This window comes from Phaseolus vulgaris, chromosome 9, assembly GCF_000499845.2.
Source record: "Phaseolus vulgaris cultivar G19833 chromosome 9, P. vulgaris v2.0, whole genome shotgun sequence".
Lineage (NCBI taxonomy): Eukaryota > Viridiplantae > Streptophyta > Magnoliopsida > Fabales > Fabaceae > Phaseolus > Phaseolus vulgaris.
In genome coordinates this window covers 16,392,267-16,412,837 of record NC_023751.2, presented here as the reverse complement: position 1 = coordinate 16,412,837, position 20,571 = coordinate 16,392,267, and the positions used below count along the sequence as shown (strand labels likewise).

At 31.1% G+C, this 20,571-nt stretch overlaps 2 protein-coding genes and 1 non-coding gene across 5 annotated transcripts; all 3 read left to right on the top strand.

Annotated features, from left to right (window-relative positions):
* Nucleotides 1-1,057: 1,057 nt before the first annotated feature.
* Nucleotides 1,058-4,890, top strand: LOC137821241 (GTP-binding protein At2g22870). 2 transcript variants are annotated; one of them, XM_068625741.1, is made up of 5 exons: nt 1,058-1,619; nt 2,433-2,502; nt 2,804-2,966; nt 3,761-4,008; nt 4,262-4,890. In XM_068625741.1, the coding sequence occupies exons 1-4, from the start codon at nt 1,175-1,177 to the stop codon at nt 3,977-3,979; spliced, it is 897 nt and encodes a 298-aa protein (XP_068481842.1). In that variant the 5' UTR covers nt 1,058-1,174; the 3' UTR covers nt 3,980-4,008; nt 4,262-4,890. The 2 variants fall into 2 exon arrangements, with proteins under 2 accessions (XP_068481842.1, XP_068481841.1); XM_068625740.1 differs by having other exon boundaries at nt 4,170-4,890.
* A 3,135-nt stretch (nt 4,891-8,025) lies between these two features.
* On the top strand, nt 8,026-13,130 carry LOC137820418 (uncharacterized). 2 transcript variants are annotated; one of them, XM_068624501.1, is made up of 8 exons: nt 8,026-8,194; nt 8,316-9,344; nt 10,629-10,679; nt 10,765-10,872; nt 12,086-12,181; nt 12,369-12,467; nt 12,541-12,600; nt 12,698-13,130. In XM_068624501.1, exons 2-8 carry the CDS (start codon nt 8,340-8,342, stop codon nt 12,761-12,763), a joined length of 1,485 nt encoding a protein of 494 aa, XP_068480602.1. In that variant the 5' UTR covers nt 8,026-8,194; nt 8,316-8,339; the 3' UTR covers nt 12,764-13,130. The 2 variants fall into 2 exon arrangements, with proteins under 2 accessions (XP_068480602.1, XP_068480603.1); XM_068624502.1 differs by having other exon boundaries at nt 8,064-8,194; nt 8,293-9,344.
* A 2,387-nt stretch (nt 13,131-15,517) lies between these two features.
* On the top strand, nt 15,518-15,590 carry TRNAF-GAA (transfer RNA phenylalanine (anticodon GAA)). The gene has a single exon. It is a non-coding gene; the product is annotated as a tRNA-Phe (tRNA).
* The last annotated feature ends 4,981 nt before the right edge of the window (nt 15,591-20,571 follow it).

Here is a 20,571-nt window from a genome sequence, read left to right as displayed (position 1 = left end):
CCATTCTTATTTTAAACTTAGATAAAAGATGGCGTTAGTTTTTTTTGTAAAATTCAATCTAAGTTTTCCTATATCAAATTTTTTACTAAATATCCCTAGTTAAAAAAAAATATTATATCGGTAATTATCGTATGATTGATATCATATCTCGATCATTGTTAGTGGGCCGACCGAGATCGTGGTCCACATTAATGGTCGATAAAAGCACAAATCCAGTTACGCTTAAACAGATTTAGTAAAGTTAATCCGTGATTAGAAATTAGGTAATGCATCCCTAAACGCAGCCCAATTCTCTAATCTGACTCAATAAGAAAAGTCTATCAAAGATAATATAAATAACACACATTTTAAGGTTCAAGTACACCATCATCTACATTATTCTCACAATTGAGTGACAAACACTTTTATTGACAATCGAGTGTCAAACACTTTCTGCAGGTACCTTCCGAGAAGACTAAAAAGTGAGACGAGTAAGAAAGACTGAAGAGCTTATGAGAAAGGAAATGGAAATACAGTCCGATCAACCAAAAGTAAAAGAAGAATCCTCTCAATAATTTTCTCGACCCAACTCTATTTGAGAACTGTTGGAGATCCCACATCAACTAGAGATTAGAGTTTTTCATTGTATATAAGTGGGTACAAACCTCAACCTCATGAGCTGATTTTATAGGGTTGAGTTAGGCTTAAAGTCCACTTCGTAATAAGAAAAGTGTATTATGATAAATAATTAGAAAAAAATAGAGTAACACTAACTACAAGATTAGTTTTAAAGGAAACATAAGTTTAAGATAAAATTTTATTTTAAATTAGAAAAAACACCTTCTCTTGATCTTAACAATTGCATAATTGAGTCTTGTAAAAAAGTGAATTGTCCTTCATTAAGCTAAAAAAATATTACTTTTAGTTATAAAAAAAACTAGTCTTAATTAATTAAGACATAAGAAATTTAATATATCCCTCTTTTTTTGTGTGTTATCTATGTGTGATGCTGATTAATAATATTTGTGTTTTTTTTTTCAAATAAACGTGTTTGTTTGAAAACAAAACGACGTTTTTTGAGTAACCATAGTGTCGTTTATTCGTGTGGCAAGATATTTTGATTATTTTTCCTTTTTCCGTTGAGTCCATAACTCGCACACTCTCTGCGCCAACGCGATAACGAAAAAACAGTGAAATGGTCCTTCTTCTGCACCTCCCAAGGTTCCCTCTCTACTTCATAACCTCATCTCACTCCCTTCCTCTCCGAGCCCTCTCCACTTCCCCTAAAACCACCCTCTTACGCCCACCCAAATCCACTATCACCACCTCAGAACCCGTGACCGTAACAAACCCTTCCGCAACAGAACTATCCCTCGAGAAGCTCTTCGTTCCGCCGGAGACCACCGTGTCTCTCGACACTGCCAGAGTGTTGAACGGTTCCAACATTCTGCTCAGCAAATACGCCAACGACGCTCTGATAACGCAGGCCGAATTCGTGAAAAGCAGTGTGAAAACCGAGGACTGCCCCTCCGATGGCCTCCCTGAGTTTGCTCTCGTTGGCCGCTCCAATGTCGGAAAATCCTCGCTCCTCAACTCTCTCGTGCGCCGCAAGAAGCTCGCCTTAACTTCCAAGAAGCCTGGTCCGCTGTTCTTCTATTAAATCACTGTTTTCTATATTTAATAAATAGAAAAACTGTGTTCTCTATGTTAGACATGTGTTTATAACGTGTTAGATTTGATATTTACATGTGTTTATAATGTGTTAGATTTGAGATTTACATGTGTTTAGGCATTTGAACCTTTGGTGAGAGAGGGCATTTGTTGTGATGCAGTTCAGCAGAGTGTTTGAGATATCCTAGATTAGGGTTAGGGTATTTTGAGGGATGAAGTTATACGGTATGTTTGGATTTCAGTTTAAAAAATGTTGTATTTTTTATGTATTATTCTATAAGTCAAAAGTCTCAAACTGTTTATATATCAACATGATACTTATAAACTTAACAAGAGTTGTATTGTAGGGTTTGCGGGCCTCGTTTGGGTTTTTTTAAGGTTCAAAATACTGTAGATTTTCACCTGCTTGTCCAATGCCTTTTTTTCATAAGCTTCATTTTTTTTCCTTCTTATCTTTTATTCCCATATATTTCATTTCATTATCCGATTTTTGCTATATGACCGATGGACTATCTGGTTTTCTTGTTTTTTTGGGATACTTGACCTTGCACGTGTATGTCTGGGGTATGCAAACATTGCTTTTAGCTTATATTCGAATAGGTCCAATACAAAGGATCAAGTAATGGATGTTAAGGTGCTGTATATAGTATATAACAGTTGTGCATTCCCAGTGAGAGTTGAGACGTGATAGCAGGATTTTTCACTTATTGCTAATTGACCTTTTCTTTCTCAGTGCATTTATTTACAATACAGTATTGAATTGTATGCTTTCTATTTTGCAGGCAAAACGCAATGCATTAACCATTTTCGGATTAATGATAGCTGGTACCTGGTTGATTTGCCTGGATATGGGTATGACTTTAGATGATGTGTACTCACTTCTGCTCTACACTCAAAGTTTTGTTTTATTTTGAAGATGCTGGACTTTATTGAATGTCATCGATTGGAAATGGATTTTGATAATATGCTTGATATCAACAGGACTAGCATGCTATGCGAATTTTATTGAAATGCTCAAGTTGTATTATAACATTTCTTTTGTGTTTAGGCCAGATTTGTTTAAATTGTAGTTTATAATGTTGATTAATAATTTGATCCTGTTCACAATTCTCAAGTCAATGACAATTATTTGCCATCATGTTCTTTTAATTAGGTATGCATCTGCTCCGCATGAACTTAGAATGGACTGGGAAAAATTCACCAAGGACTATTTCCTTAACCGCTCAACATTAGTTTCAGTATTCCTTCTAATAGATGCTAGCATTCCTGCTAAAAAAATTGATCTTGACTATGCCAGTTGGTTGGGTCAGAATCAGGTAACGTGTCAAATTTTCTTCATTACCAAGTAATTTAATGAAGCTATATGCTTTAGGTTTACATACCTTCAATCCTGCATATACTACCTGATTTGATGGTTATGGTACCTTGTGTGAAAGTTTGGCTCATTTTTGTCTTCCTGGATTTTTTCTGTATAGTTGCCGCTACAAACTACATATTTACTGGTAGAATTTCTTGTAAATGATAATTGGCTAGCGTATCGGAGTTACCGTCATTTAGGTAATGTGCTTGTGAGTATATAACTGAAACGTATTAGTTAGATAATTAATAATATCTGCAAGGGGTCTGTCTTTAGTCAGCTAACACTTGGTCATCTATATGGAGGACACAAAAAAATCAGTAACAACTTATATTAAGAACTCATCTATATAAAATGAGGACAAATAAGAATACGGTTACAAATTAAATTAGTTATTACAATTTAGCTATTGTCAAGATAGAAAATATTCTACTGAAGATAGAAAATGCCAAGCTGTCAAGAGCCGGGTTTTTATTGAAGAGGAAGGGTAATAATACACCCTCTAAGATGAACATCCAAGCTCTAGTATCACTTGATGTGCTAGAGAGAGATAGAGTCATATATTAAAGGTCGGGTAATTAAACAGGGAGAGCCTCTAGCCCTCTCTACCTCTATCGGGAGCATCATAACGTAGTTCTAGTTTCATGTCTGACATCTGGCCATATGGGACTTGTGCTGCTAGATTAAGATAACTGAGTTAATAATTTTTTTTCAGTAGCAAGAGTGGGTTTTTATATATAGTTCTTCTTTCAGATACCAATGACAATAATCTTTACTAAATGTGACAAGCGGAAGAAGAAAAAAAATGGCGGCCAAAGACCAGAGGAAAATGTTGATGATTTTCAGGACCTGATTCGAGGTTTCTTCCAATCAGTGCCTCCATGGATCATGACCAGTAGTGTCACCAATCAGGGTCGTGATGAAATACTCCTCCATATGGCCCAGCTACGGAACTATTGGCTTAAGCACTAATTCTGAGAAATATGGCTTCGTCAGAGCTAGTACGTCAATTTTGAATATACATAATTCCTTTATGTTATAGCTGGTATTTAAATTCTAAATTCATCCCATATCCCAAGTTTATAGTAATGGCGAAACAGCTTTAAATTTATTAACATTTTATATTGTGCCAAAAATAAAACGAAAATATTTATCATTGCAGATACTTGTTTCCAGATAGACTTGCTTGATCGTTTACCCCATAATTTCATTTATCTATATTTTCCATGGTGTGCCTTCTCTGTATTGCCCAAGTACCTACAGCTCTACAAGGCCTAAAGCTAGTGACATGAAAGCTGGATAAAGAATCTAGAACAAAGCTCGTTATTGTACAACACCATGCCCGCGTGAGGTTCTAACGAAGTTTGGTTTGTATTTTTACAAATGGTTATTGTTTATCACCCTAAAAATACAAATGATATTTTCATTCAAATACCTGGATGCTTCCAAAATTCTCGTCATTGTCTGTCTCCCGATATAACATTTCATGGAAAACGATAACTTTCCATGAATGCCCAGCATGCCCACTGCATATTCTTTTTCTTGTGGCCGGAGACGAGCTGAAGAATAACAATGTATGCAAGGATGCACCGGTAAACAGAATCCTTGTAGAAACATGTAAATTGTTTCTCTTTATGACAGTGAGACGAATGAGATCTCATTTTCAATTTCTGGTGTTTCTCAAATGTATTCTTGTTGTCTATATTTCCGTGACACAAAACTGCATATAGCCATTAATCATGCTGAACAGCAGTGACACTAAAGTGTGTGCTGGGGTCGTAAAAGAGTGTCTTTGGTTAAGTAACGTTCGATGTGATGACTTTATCAACTCTTGTTTTATACCTTCTCTAATGTGATAACTTTCATATATTCTTGTTTCATAATCTGTTTTGAAAGCAAACCTTCTTATATCTAATTCTTAAAGATCAAATTTGTCGTGTTTTGTGACAAGTTTTCTAACACATTTATTCTGTCTTTTCCATTGTGTTATTGTTTTTTATCATGTGTTTATGTTCTTGTTCTACTCTTAGATGCAAATTTACACACTTCTATATTTCACGAATTAAATTTGTGTATAGAGGTTAATATAGTCGTCTTTCTTAATTCCTTAAAAATAGAAACTAGTTAAAGTTCTTACACTAATGAAGTTAACTAAAATTAGACATTCGTCGTGATGGAATTATATATTTGAGTTAACTTTCTTTCGATTAGGAAGGGGAGATTGAGTGAATAGAAAAGGAATAAGCCAAAGAGAAATAAAGTGAAAAGTAATATTATTTGAATTAAAAAAGAAGAAGGAAGAAAGAGAAAATTTGAGTTATTTGATTGATGTGATAAAATGAAAATTGTAATAATTAAATAATTTATAAAATTATCAAAATATCAATGTTTAATGTAATTAGTAAATATACTTACCAAAGCATTTTGAGAAATACTTCAATTTTCTTCTCTTATGTTTTGTTTTTGTTTGGATTATGGAGTGAATTGAGATTATTTGAAGGAAAAGTGTGAAGAAAGTTAGGTGTTTGGATTAAAGTAAATAGAGTGAAAAATGTATGAAGAGTTCCTGTATTTAAAAAATTAGTTTGATTGATTATTTGTGAATTATAATTGTTTTAATTTAAAATATTATTTTCAATCATTTAAACATTATTTTTGGTAATATGTTAAAGTTAACTTTGAAAAAATATAAATTATGTAAAAATTTTGGACCATATTTATGATTGTCCAAAAAAAATTATTTAAAAAAAGGTTGTAATTATGGATTATTTAATTATGAATTATAGTTGTATGCAATTAAAAGATTATTTTTAGTATTGGGTTAGAACAAATTTTTTCAATATTGTGTTAGAACTATAATTTGATAAAGGAACAAAAGAAATAAATATTAATGCAGTGAATTGTAATTTATTAAGAAAATATTATGAATAAAGTTTGTGCATAACAAATATTAAACGTACATATATAAAAGAAACATGAAATAAATAATAATAATAATAATAATAATGTTCTGAAAAATGATATGAATTATACATTAAAATATGTATCACTCAAAAGAGTTATAGAGGTTTTTAATTTGTTTTTTCATCTCATTAATGAAGTCATGAATCCTGTCGAAACATCTATTCATGTTGAGGTTCATAGTCCGATTGAATTTTTGCAATGCTTCGAATCCACTCAAATTTTGTGGTGACATTGTAGAGTGATCCTGCATTGGAACCTGAGGCACGCTACCATCAACATGTTCCTTTGTAATGGTTGGGTCAGCTTCATCTTCATCATCTTCGTCATCCTCTTGTTCATTCTTTCCATGTTGTTACATATCATGTGCCTTATGGATATTTAACTCATTCATTGATTTTTTTTTTCCAAAGTGACACCATTCGAGATTCATACATGATTTCAACGATTAATCGATATCACATGTTGTCATAAACCATGAGATCAACATGACAAATGGAAAAAACATGTTGTTGTCCTTGCATTTGACTATGTGTTGAGTTATGTAATGTGGCCAATTAATCGGGATATTATTCTTTATTGTCCGTAGCATGAAAATATTTTCATGTTGCAACTGAAAACAATTACTACATCAAGGACACAAAATGTGAACAAACGTGTAGTGAAGTAGTCTGTTATTCACTGAGAGAACACCAACATGCCTAAGATTATGAGCCTCCATCCTAGCCTCAACATGCATGTTAATGTCGTGTCACAATCGTAGTTTAGGTGTTCAGGAGGGATTGCATAATTCATTTGAAGTCTTTGATAATTCAATTTAACCAAAGACAACCAATCTGGAGGTTGTATAATAATCATCTTACGATTGACCTCTGAACCTCCAAGGACCTCTTCACCAAGCTCAAACTCTTCACAACATACCAAACTCCTCCCTCAACTCAATGCATTCAAAACATACACCTCCCTTCACTCCCCTCCCACTGTTTATTACTCCATTCACTCATCAATCACCACAGTCAAACATGTTTATGATACTTAAAGCACGATAAGGGAATCTCTACTACATGAAAATCTTTATGTGCATGGAATATTATATTTGCATGACACGATTTATTTAAAAAAGCAAAGAATAAGATGGTAATATAACCTTTTTGTTATACTCTTTCTCTGCAAATCACCTCACCTCGCTGGAAAATCCAAAATTGTATTTATGCGTCTTTCTTCGTCATCCATTCTTCATGAATTATGGGATACAAACAAAAAAAAACATTTATTTTTCTTTTCGAGTGAACAATAACCATTAGAATACAAACAATGCATTAATCAACATAAATAAACTACTTTTAACATGATATCTTCCTGCTTAAAACAATACTTAAAACAAACGAAGACTTAATTTTCAGAATATCTCAACTACAAGTTATTTATTAAAAAAATATTACTTTAATTTAAATATTAAAAACATAAATAATTATATTGATATTACAAACATAAAATAGTAAAAAACTATCTTAAATCATGTTTAATATAGTTATATTGATTTTGTTTGTTTTAAATTATGTTTATTGTATCTTATCGTACTACTGTTAACCAATTAGTTAATTTACCAATATTAGGAAATTCTCCAAATAAAATATTAAAATATGTAAAACTTTATAATTATAATGTAAAATTAATCATAAAAGTGGTGTAAAATTTATTTTTAACTCCTATACTCTTATAATTAAAGTAAGAATAGATTGAATAACCAATTTAAAATTTAATTACTTGAAAGCAAGATACTGCAAAAATACATACTAATTCCCTCGAAAAGCAAACATTAAATAATTTGCATACATATATCCAATAAGAAACATATTTTTACTCATCAGCATAATAAGACTTTAAGATACATTTTTATTGAATATACACTATCAATCTAAAAATATTTTATACCAACAATACACACATAAATTAAATAGGGTAAATAAATTTCCTTACACCAATTATTTATTTATTTATTTATTTATTTATTTTCTTCAGGAGTTATTGTTAGCGTTAGTGTCACCGAAATATACACGAAATTACTTAAATATCCAAATACAAAAAAAAAAGTAAAAACCCTGAAGGCACTTCCTTAACCCTCTTCCTCTGTTGGCAGCGTGCTACAGAGCGGAGAATCCACAGAAGAGTAGTTCAGTGGCGCCATTGAAGCCACCACAAATTGCATTCCTTCTTACTTCTGAGGTATGTCAAACAAATGATATCGTAATTTCTCATTCTGCACTTTCGTTTTTTATTTTTCCGACGATTTAATGTATATTGCATTTCTCTCCTCAACCAAGCAACTGCAATTCATTTGTCTCAGAGAAAGAGTGATACGTCACTCTGAATGGGTTACATCCACTATGGAAGAAACGGTCTCCGGAACATATTCAGATTCAAATCCGCCACCGGCGCCGTCACAAACTTCGTCAGATCGCAACCGAGGTCACACGCTCCTGTGCTCGGAAACGTTCCGTTCTCCACCACTTCCGACTCCAGAATCGTGCAGGACCTTCTAGCGGAGGTGGAGCGCGACAGACTCAGGGAGCGAAATGAGCGATTGAGACTCGGTTTGGACACAGCCGACATTGACGCGGAGTCCGAGCAGGACTACATGGGCGTGGGGCCGCTAATAGCGAAGCTCGAGAAGGAGAAGCAGAAGGAATCGGCGGAATTGCACCGCTACGAGGAGCCCACGGACTCCGATGACGATTCCGACGAGGAAACCAAGGACGAGGTGGACAAACGCTGCAGCGACTTCGAGCGCAAGTACAAACGCCACCAGGACCTCCTCCATAGCTTCACCGAAGCTGAAACCCTCGACGACGCCTTCAAGTGGATGACTAAAATTGACAAGTTCGAGCACAAGCATTTCCGCCTACGTCCAGAATATAGGGTTATCGGCGAGCTCGTGAACCGGCTCAAGGTGGCGACGGAGCAGAAGGATAGGTTTGTTCTGCAGAATAAGCTTAATAGGGCGTTGAGGTTGGTGCAGTGGAAGGAGGCTTATGATCCTGATAACCCTGCCAATTATGGCGTGATTCAGCGTGAGCAGCCGGATGCTGCGGCCGCCGCGGATGCGCGGGAAGAAGCTGAGTTGGAGATGGAGAAGCTGATTGGGGAAGGGGATAATGCTGGTGATGATGATGAGGAGGAGTTTGATGACATGAAGGAGAAGGATAATATATTGCTGGCTAAACTTGAGGCTATTGATAGGAAGCTTGAGGAGAAGTTGGCGGAGCTTGAATATACGTTTGGGAGGAAGGGTAAGGCACTGGAGGAAGAGATCAAGGATCTTGCTGAAGAGAGAAATGAATTGACTGAGCAGAAGAGAAAGCCGCTTTACCGGAAGGTAGCTTTTTTGTACTTGCATACTTCTCTGATTTTTTAGTGTGTGTGGTAACAAGTTGAGATGTAAGAAATCATGTTTGGAGGTTGTTTTGTGCATAATTCTCTGGTTTTTAGTGTGTTTGGTGACCTGTTGAGAAGTAAGAAACCATGTTTAGGATGTGGAAGCTATAATTATTATTATAAAAGTAATTATGAAAAACCATATCTTGGATGTGGAGCAAAACACAATATTTGGCTTGGCATTTTGACCCACACCATGTTTACCTTATTATGTATCGTGTTCAATTACTGGACTTTTTCACTCTCTTAGTGCCATCAATCTGTGCATCGATTGTTGAATTCTAGTGGGTTAAGATAGCAATGCACCAAGGTTGAATACACCCTTACCGGCTCATTTTAGAGACGAATTCACTGAATACGAGCTTACTCTTTTAGATACATTTAACCACTGCAAAACTTTTATCACTGCCTTTTGTTTTACGTATTAGCTCAATAACTTTTTTATTGCACTCCGCATAGAAAGAAAAAAATCTTTTATCTGTTTGCTTTGTAAGTGAGAGTATGAAACAAAGTTTTTGAGGCGCTTCCTACCTTCACTTGATCAAGTAAGAACAATTTCTTGGTATAGTGAATAATTTAGTTGTCTTCATGTTATATTCGGTTTTGGAATCATTTTGTGGAAGGAATTGGATGGGATGAATTGATAGTAAAATAAATTGATATTCTTGACAATCCAACTTTGTAAGGATCTTCTGAGTTTGAATGAGTGACGAAAAAGCCCAGTAAGGATCTTCAAGTCATTAAAATCTCCTAAAAAGTAAAAACAAAAAACGTATATAATTTTGACTGGCTTAGTTCTATTTATTTTATTCACTTTTCTGCCTCCTTAATAATTTATCAGAGTGTCCAGTTTACGAAGTAAGAGGTCTGTCTGTATGTGAGGCACGTTATGCATTCATGTTGAGACAACTGCCTGTTCAAATTTACTGTCTTGTTTTTCCTCCAAATCTTATTAGTTTTGATTTCAATTTGTATTGTATGTATTTGGATGCCTTCTTTGATTGTTCATGGAATTTGCTTCACTTTTATTAAGCGCAAATTAATATTTTGATCTTTTTACCGAAGATATTGCATCCTTGTAGTTTGATATTTTTTGAAGTTCGGATTCATTCTTATGTTGTGCATTTCAATTGCCCTGCTTGTTTACATAAACTTTGTTATTTCTCCCATGTTCTTATTATGCTTATAATAAAACTGAATTATGTTTTTTTTTTCTATATACCAGGGTTTTGATACAAGATTGATAGACATGAACCGAACTTGTAAAGTCACCAAGGTAATTTATAAATTTGTGCTTCCTGCTGTGCTTTTCCCCCTTTGTTTTCTGTCTGTTCTTAGTTGGTTTGAATTTTTTGATCTAGGGAGGACAAGTTGTGAAGTATACTGCTATGGTAGCTTGTGGAAACTATAATGGTGTTATTGGTTTTGCAAAAGCCAAAGGCCCTGCAGTCCCCGTTGCCCTTCAGAAGGTATTCACAGTGTCTTATTAGGTCTTTCAGGCTCTCCTTAAAATGGTTTAGCACTGGATTTTTGTTTCCAATTAGCCTGTGTTCAGTGTAGAAAAGATTTGCAATTTGATACCCGACATAGATGATATAGATTTGCTTTTGTTTTAATTAATAGTGGTAGTTTCAAGAATATTGAAGATTTGATTTATGCACTGTTAAGATTCCAAGTGTGAGTTTGCCCCACATTTTGTAGGAATGTGCCTGAAGAGCAGTATATATGAAAGAAGATCCACATACCTAATGCCTTAAGGTTTTGGGTTGGAAGTGGTGTCTTGACTTTCTTATATGAAATGCTCATAGTTCATTGGTGCTGAATCACCCCGGTGTTTTATCACAGAAAGAAAACCCAACATGTCCCAAATCTTTCGTGATTCTTTTTGTTGACATTTATCCTGAGATATTTGGGTCAAAATTAGTGGGAGGAGCTGGGATTGGTGGTTGTGACTTCTGTTTTGTCATAAGAGATCTTCAAATAGAAAACATTTGTAATGATTCCACAAACCTTGCATCTCTTATTCATCATCCATCATATAGAATTTTTTAAAGTTTTCTGTGTTTTAACCGGCTTGATACTAATTTCATAACATATCTGTTTTGATTATTCTCAAGAGTATAAAAATAATTCCAATTTTTTCATTTGACATTGTTCCTAGGAGTTGGAGTTGCTAGAAGGTGCATTAACTGGTTTTGTATTCAGATTATTGATTTAGTAATCCTTTAGATCAAAATGGGATTATAATTGAGGAACTGGATTAGATTTGATACTAATTTGAGTTATATTTGATTTGATTGTTCTAAAGATTGTCCAAATGTCTTTTTTTAATTCCAATTAAAAAGAGAACTGGTTTTCACATCCTTCCATTCTAACTGAAAACCAGATATTGGCCCGTTGTTATTGTACATTTTCTATTTACTATGTAATAATTGTTTTTTATTGGTTTCTTAAGTGTATTTACTTTACCAAGCTATAATCTGAAATCTAATTTTGAATACTTTAAATTTTGCATTGACACTGTTCTTGAGTATAGCTTTAAAACATTGCTAAAACAAATCAGCATAAAATTACATTTATTTATCTAGAAATAAAAAACTTGTGTGCATTATCTTTAACGCAGTTTAGTATTTTAGACTACTGATAGCATTCCGAATTGATGTTTAATTTGACTACAACCAGGCCTACGAGAAATGCTTTCAGAATTTGCATTATGTAGAGCGACATGAGGAGCATACAATTGCCCATGCAATTCAAACGTCGTTTAAAAAGACCAAGGTAGTGAATTTCTTATCCTTCTTCTAGTAGTACTTCCCCCATTTATGAGCATGAAAGTTCGTCTTCTATTAGAAAAGTTGAAATGTTTTGTTTTAATTGTCTTAGATGAGTACTGGCTGAGTTTATCTTGCCTGTATAATTATATAGATATAGATGCAGATTTCATGTCTTCTGCATTATTTCACAGGTGTATCTCTGGCCTGCTCCAACTACAACTGGTATGAAAGCTGGCAGAACAGTCGAATCAATACTTCACTTGGCTGGTTTAAAGAATGTCAAGTCCAAGGTAATGTCTAGAAAAATGGAGCTTGGTTATTTATTTTAGTGTTTGCTTGCTCTAATTTCGATTGTCTTAATAGGTCATTGGTTCCAGAAATCCTCATAATACAGTTAAGGCTGTCTTCAAAGCACTTAATGCGGTTAGTGATTCATCTTACTAATGTAGCAATTCATATATTCCAAACAACTTTTCCCTGTGATTCATCTTACTAATGTGGCATTTCTTGTCTGTTCCAGATTGAAACACCAAGGGATGTTCAAGAGAAGTTTGGCAGGACTGTGGTTGAGAAGTATCTGTTGTGATGGATATGGCGATGTGGTGAGTTCAGTCTTGGTTTGTCTTCCATTGAATCTCTTAGTTCTACTTTTTAATCACGTGCATTTACCAAGAATGGAAGGGAGTTTCCGAACGAATTACTTGTGAACATTAGCTATGGAATTTTGGCTGTGTAACTTTTCTTTCGCTAACGCAAAGGAACAATGGTTTAGGAAATGTTCCTTTTGATTTATGTGTGTTTGTCCTCGCATTTTGAGGCATTCTACCCACACTTCTTTTAGCCACATTCAATTTACAATCTCATACACAACTCAATGAATGATGTTTGACAAAATACAAATGCTCTTTCATCTACCAAGATATATGGAAACTTGGTTTAACTTTTTATTAGAAGATCTGCTTATTCACGTTGTTGCTTTGGCTTTCTAGCTTTAAAATACACATTTCCTACAATATCTTTATACCTTGAACTTTATCAATTTTCTTCTAGTTTAACCTTTTTATTAGAAATATTTTTTCACTTCAAAAACCTAATTAAATTCTTAGATTTAACACAGACGCATAATTGAATCTTATCTCGGTTTCAATATTTAGTGTAAACATACACAGAATTTGGCTTCAGAAATTATTTTTGCTTTCACGTTATTTCTTATTTTTGAATATTTTATGGTGAAAATAAAAATGAAAGAGTTTACTTTCTTTGTATAGACTTAGTAGTGAACCGGGAAACCAGAAAAAGAAAAAACGATTTCTAAAATCAATAGGTTTCTAATATATAGTAGTTATAATAGAATAAATACCAGGACAAGGACTTTCGAAAAGATGTTTCTGAAAAGCAGCATAAAATCAAGGCAATTTATTCCTGCTTTCTTATATTTTCCTGGCTCAAAAAAATGCAATATTGAATACATTGAAAAGTTTAAGTTACACGTTCTAGAAACATCTTGAAACATATAACAACTGTTATGGAATGTATAATCAATTCCAGATTGATAATTTGGAATACTTCATAACAATTTGTTTTTATTACGGAATCATGTGTTTTGAAGTAATGTATTTATATTTCAGACTGTTTGTTCTGAAAACTTAAAATCTAAAATCTTCAGAAAGATTTTAAAACATTCCAAAAAAAACTTGTTCCTGAAAGTGCATTTGTGGGATCACTGCAACACATCTTAGAGTCAATTTCGCAGCCTCCAAATCAAAGTATTATTGAGGTTTGCATGTCATTCCAATAACGACTGACTGCAGACATCTTGTAAGTTTTCAGTGTACAACAAAAAGGCAAGGATTTATTTCATATAGCTGAAACCAAGAGAGAATAGAAAAAGAATAACACAGTGAACTGCACCTCTGCAAAGTTAAGTTGTGTTGGTCTAATTACAGACTTTCGTGTACAACTCCTTTAAGGTCCTAAATAGAACTAAAAAGTTTTGGTGGGAAGCTAAAACATCTGATAATTGAAGTTATGTCTAGCCAGAGGAGTCATTAAATTGGCATGTCAAAAAATAGGATTTGCCTTAATAAGAATGTTAAAATCTTGAAATTGCATAGATGCCAAACATTAAGATAGCTTATAGCATGTGCAGCAAAAAGCAATGCATGTTGATAATGCCTCTCAAAGAAAACTACAATTCCATAACATTTTTTTTATAAATGTTAAACTGCGTTAAAAGATAACTTAGACAAATCATTTTGAAGATATGACTTGCTTAGGAAATTAAAAGTCATTAGACAAAACATATTGCTATACATGGGAGTTTATTAAGATAATCAAAATGAGCAATGAAAAAGATAAATAACAGGACATGAAATTTCAAGTGAACTATTGTAGGGTGGTTCACAACAACTTTTTTTTAATTACTTTAATCTAAAATAAATAAAAAATATATAAAATTGTTCTGGATAAGCTATTCAAAAATTTATGATTGGAATGTACTTTTTTAAAATAGTTGAGAATTGTCAACTTTATAATTATGGTTTATACTTCTTGGAATCTAGTTTTTACATTATGAATCGTATCCTCTAGAAGCTTTGCTAAACACTTCTGAAGAGCTTAGTCCAGAAAATAACACTAAAAAATAGAAATAACAAAAAAATGTAAAATGTAAGAAAAAAAATCAACATAAAAGGAATTAAAAAAAAAGAGAAGTGAAAATAATTAAATAAAGGGTACTGATATATTAACAACCTTAACAGTATAAACATATACATCATACCTTAATAAATAATATTTTATTATTTTTAATTTTTTTTTAATCTAAAATTATTATTATTATATTATTATAATCCGTGTCAAATATATATTATTCACGGTTTACCGTGTTAACAAAACTTTTCTCTTAAATAAAATCGGATTAGTCTTTCACAACTATTCATTGAAGGACATAACCTTGAAAATAGTTTTCACGAATTAAAAAAAAAAGCATTTTCTTCATATATTATCAACGCTAAATTCACCAAATATTCCACATCAAGTTATTTTGACAAATTTTAAAAGAAGGAAACATTCTATACTATTTTGTTTTCTATAAATTTTAGGGTAAAAACTTTGCATTTTCATGCTCATATATTATCCATTGATTTAATCAAATTTATAGCAATTTCCCCATATAATCTACTTCGTATTTTACTTTAGCAGAGTTAAACGTGATTTTGTTAGAAAACAAAAATGTTTGTCAGATTTTCTTTCTTTTGTTCCAAACTTTTTCTGTATTATTAATATAATTTTGCAAGAATTAGCATGTATATATAAACTAAAGTGCACAACAAAATCATCAGCGGGGATAGCTCAGTTGGGAGAGCGTCAGACTGAAGATCTGAAGGTCACGTGTTCGATCCACGTTCACCGCATAAATATCATTTTAATTTTTTTCGAGTTTTTGACTTATTTTTTGTTCCTGGTTCATTCCTTTCTGAAGCGAAAGAGCAATGATTGAAAAAGAGAAAAAATTGATGCAATGGAAGTGCATGTCAATGGTTGTTGCATCTTGCAATAGCGTCAGAGATGGTACGAAAAGCATTAATACTTTTTCTTTAACGTTTCTTGAGATCTTGTTAGATTCATATGCAACAGGGTCACAAATTGTACTAAAAGGAAATTAAAAAACTGCAAAGAAAATTGTGTATAGATTCAGTGTGTTAGTGGAGGCAGCAATAGAAAGGTTATCATAATTATTAACCACAACACAACTAGTGTTTTTTTCTTTTCTTTTTCATGTCTTTTTTTGTCCTCAACAACCCCAAAGCTTTCACTGTTTGTTCCATGTTTCACTGGATTTCACATTATCTCACTCCTATTACCATAACTTTGCTTTCTCTGCTGTCCTTCAAAATCTCATCCAAGCACAATTCTGACCACAAAAACATAACTCCATAGAACAACCTCATACATCAAAAAAACAATAAAGAATATAAGAACTAGTGTTTTTTTTTTAATGGAAATGTGCTTTCAACAAACAATTATTTGAATATTGATTACAATTATATGAGTTGACACTCGTATACTTTAGATTAATAATATAACTCATGTCATCTATTCAACTTAATAATTCTTCTAATATGTTTTATTATCATCATCTTGAAGTCCAAGTTTGGATTTTAACTAAATCACATAAAACGAATTAATACTTTTTTATACACTTTTTTTTTATTTCGTTGTATTATTAGTTTATATAATATCTCTATCAATTATTATACTCCAATCTTATAGGGTTGTTGTGTATTTTTTTCCGAACTTTTTATAAAAAAAATAAAATAAGTAATAATTATTTTTCTTTTTTAAAAATATTACATCAATTAAAAGTAAAATCAAATTATAATATAAGAGTGAGATGTAATATTTACCTATTTTATGAAGTTAAATTAAATATAAATTCAACTATTAATATAATAATATACCGATTTGAATGTTTGGTTTCATAATTCCATCCAAAATTGTGTATTTTATAAATATTATAAATTATGTACTTTAAAATATAATTTCATTAAAGACTGATTTTGTTTTTCCTCAGAGTGAAAGAAAAAAATTATAAGACGCAGAAAGAAAAAAAAAAACCCTAAAATAAAGTCTTTGATCGTTATCCATTATATTACATTTTGGACTTCGATTAGTCCACAATTTTAAATCACATATAAAACAAAACATATAAACCATGTTGATGAGAATATCTATATCGTGTGTTCAAGATTTTATTAGCATTAATTGTTGTTTTCCACAATAGACAATCAACCTGAAATTATAGTTACTGAAAGGGAGTGAAATTATATTAAGTTATGGATATTTGTTGTTCATTTTGTAAACTTTTTTTCTGAAAAATTCTATTTATATTAAAAAAAGCTACCTAATTCACTTTTAAAATATAATCTAAAATAATTTCTGAACAAAAATAAATTAAAAGTTATTATCAGGATTTTTTTTTTAAAGAAAACTATTGAATATTAAAAGCAAAAATTAATAACTTATTAGGGAAAAAAAAAAAAAAATATATATATATATATATATATATATATATATACTCAGTTAATGAATTATTACGAGGTGAACTTTAAGCCTAACTCAACTTTATAAAACCGGTGTGCGTGGGATAACATATTATGAGTGATACGATAACGGTTCGATAGCGAATGGCCGGATAAGTCCAACAAACATTCACTAGGATAAGCTTTAAATGACTCTGATACCATATTAAGAAGTGAATTTAAAGTGTAACTCAACTTCATAAAACCGGCTCATGGAGTAAGGCTTGCACCCACTTATATACAATGAAATAATATAATCTCTAGTCGACGTGAGATCTCCAACATCAATGTTTCAATTACTTTATAATTATTTAAATTTAATTTTAATAAAAAAATATTTATTGCATATTGTAACTTCATTTGACCTAATAATTTGAGGTAGTCAAGTTAGCGGGTTAAGTTGTCCCTGTTCTGTAGGCAAGTGACATGGGTTGGCCTGCGAAAGCCACCCTTATGCCATCTCTAATTTCATTTCAATTTGTATTAAATACATAAACTCATACAAATCAACCATTTTCACTACATTTTAATCATTAATACCCTCTTTAATATCTTTCATACAACAAACTTAATTAATCTTTGCTTTAATAAGAGTTTCTATTGAATACTTCCTTGACTCATAAATATTTCCTTTCTCTTTTTGGCATTTCTTATTCTTTCACCTTCATTTATTAGTTAATACAGATGTTAAACAACTCATAAGATTTTTCCACAAATAAGTTGCATATCCCATAGCATAATATCTTCTCCTTCACATTTATTATCTTCTCTTCCATGTTTAATGATCAATGCAAATGTTGATCAATGTATAAGAAATAAATATGTGCTTCTTTTGTTCAAATATAAATAACTTCAAAATCATGTTTGGCCAAAAAAGTTATAAACAATCCACATAATATACTAAGTAATTTCGATTTGTGCTCTAAATTACTAACATGTAACATGCCATGTTGAGAGATATTGTTCATTGTTTTTATCAAATTAATTTAATAAGTTTAATATGCATTTGGGTAAAGAAAGTTAAGAATATTTTATTTGATTTTTAAGGTGTAAATAATATATAATTTGGGTGAAAAGTAATTAAGAAAAAGATTTTGATATATTGACATCTAACTCTTTTTCTACATTAATTTTATAATCAACAATATTGTTATTTAATCTTTTTTATCATTTAATTATAAATTTATTTTTTATTATATATTTTTTTCTAAAATCATCAAAATTATACAATAACTAACAATATTGTTATTTTAATAACTTTTCATATCAATTAATTATAAATTTATTATCACTAAAAAAATCATGAAATAAAAATCAATTTTAAAAAAAATAAATTAGTTTATATAATGACTAAATTAGAGATCATTTTAGAAACTGAATAATTTTTTTTTTAGTTTCTATTATTGTTAAATGGTTTCTAAATTAATATATAATTAGCAACCAAAGTTTTTGCTACCAAATTTAGAATCTAAATAATTGGTAGTTAAAACCTTGGTTGCTAATTAGATACCAATTTAAAAACTATTTAACAATAATAAAAACTAATTTAGATTTTTTTTTTTAATTTTTAAAATAGTCTCTAATTTAGTTTCTATTGCAACTAATTATTTTGGTTTCTAAAAAATGATTTCTATTTGATGATTTTTTTTATAATATATTTATTATATTTTTTTTTAAATCATCACATTAAAAATGGTATATGTGAGTTGCATAGAACTCCCAATGCTTTAATATGGATGTGAAAACATAATTTTCCTTAAGAAAATTGATTTTTTATTTACTTGATCTGCATACAATTAATTCTTTCCAATACAATCATTAAAATATTTAGTTTAAAAAATTGTTTATGCCACAAGTGGAATTTGGCCAAACAAAATATAAGGGAAAAGTTAGTGAGTTTTGTAAGAAGTAAACATTGGGAGTTTGAAAAGAAAGTGATGGACCTAATTTTTGAAATAAAAAAAGAAAAGTATCTAAGATTATATATTGGGAACTTGAATAATAGGTGATTTTCCTTGACAAACATTCCAAGAAAAACCAATCATTTGATCGAACCCTAATGATAGATTTGGACTATTGATAGATGACCTTTTGGTTGACCAATAATTATATTGCTTACCCTCTCTCACTTGATGCTGACTGTTTCCAATCACCATTCTTTCTCTCTTCCATCTTCTCTCTCCATTCATATCACACACTTCCAATTAACATGTTCCACCAATTAAATTTTAAAGAACAATAAAGTGCTTCTTTGTTTCACAGTCCATTTAGCTCAACCAGGGAAAGGAAAGAGAATTTCAAATTCCTCCATTTATGTTCATTCAAGAGAAGCAAAGGAAAGAGAACAAAAGCTACCTATTATCCTTTCCCAAGGAAGGAATAAAGCTATACTGCTCTATTACACTATAAATAATAATGAAAGATGACATAGTTTTTCAATTAATTTAGTTTCCACAATTTATAAAAAAAGTGTATTAATTATAACCACTCTTATAAAATCAATTTATAATTTGATGTTTGTATCTATTTATATAATATAAAATATTTTTATTTTAAGTTGATGTAGGATTTTCAATATTTTTCCTACCCTCCAATTGTGTGTTTGACTATATATTTATAGATAATTCAAAAGTGACTTGATAGTGGATAACATAATAAGCCCAACACTCTTTCGTTAGGATTTTGATATCATATTAAGATGTGAACTTTAAATTTAACTCAACTTTATAAAACCGAACTTATATAGTAAAATTTGCACCCACTTATATCACTACGAGAAAAATATGAAATAGAACCAATTTTAGAAAAAAAAATAATTAGTTGCTATAGTAACTAAATTAGATACCAATTTAGAAATCATTTAATAATATAAAAATTAATTTAGAAACCAACATTTTTTAAGTCTCTAAAATAGTTTCTAATTTAGTCACTATATAAACTAATTATTTTTTGTCACTAAAAAATAGTTTTTATTTCATGGTTTTATATTATAAATTATTTTTATCTTTAGTTTATATAGGATCTTCAATAACTTTAAAATTATGTTATTTTACTGTACTTTGAAATCTATCCAAATTATGTTATTTTACTGTACTTTGAAATCTCTCCAAATTAAGAGAAACAAATAGAAATAGAAAATAATATGTTTTAATTTATCTATTTTTCACAATTTTCCTTCCAAAACTTTAAACTATTAGAAAGGAAAAAATCTTCTATTCATCTTTTTCCAATCAAGGAAATTGTTTTTAAATATTAAAGAAACTAAGATGGGCAGCTATTAATCCTAAACCTACTTTATTATAATGTGGTTAAT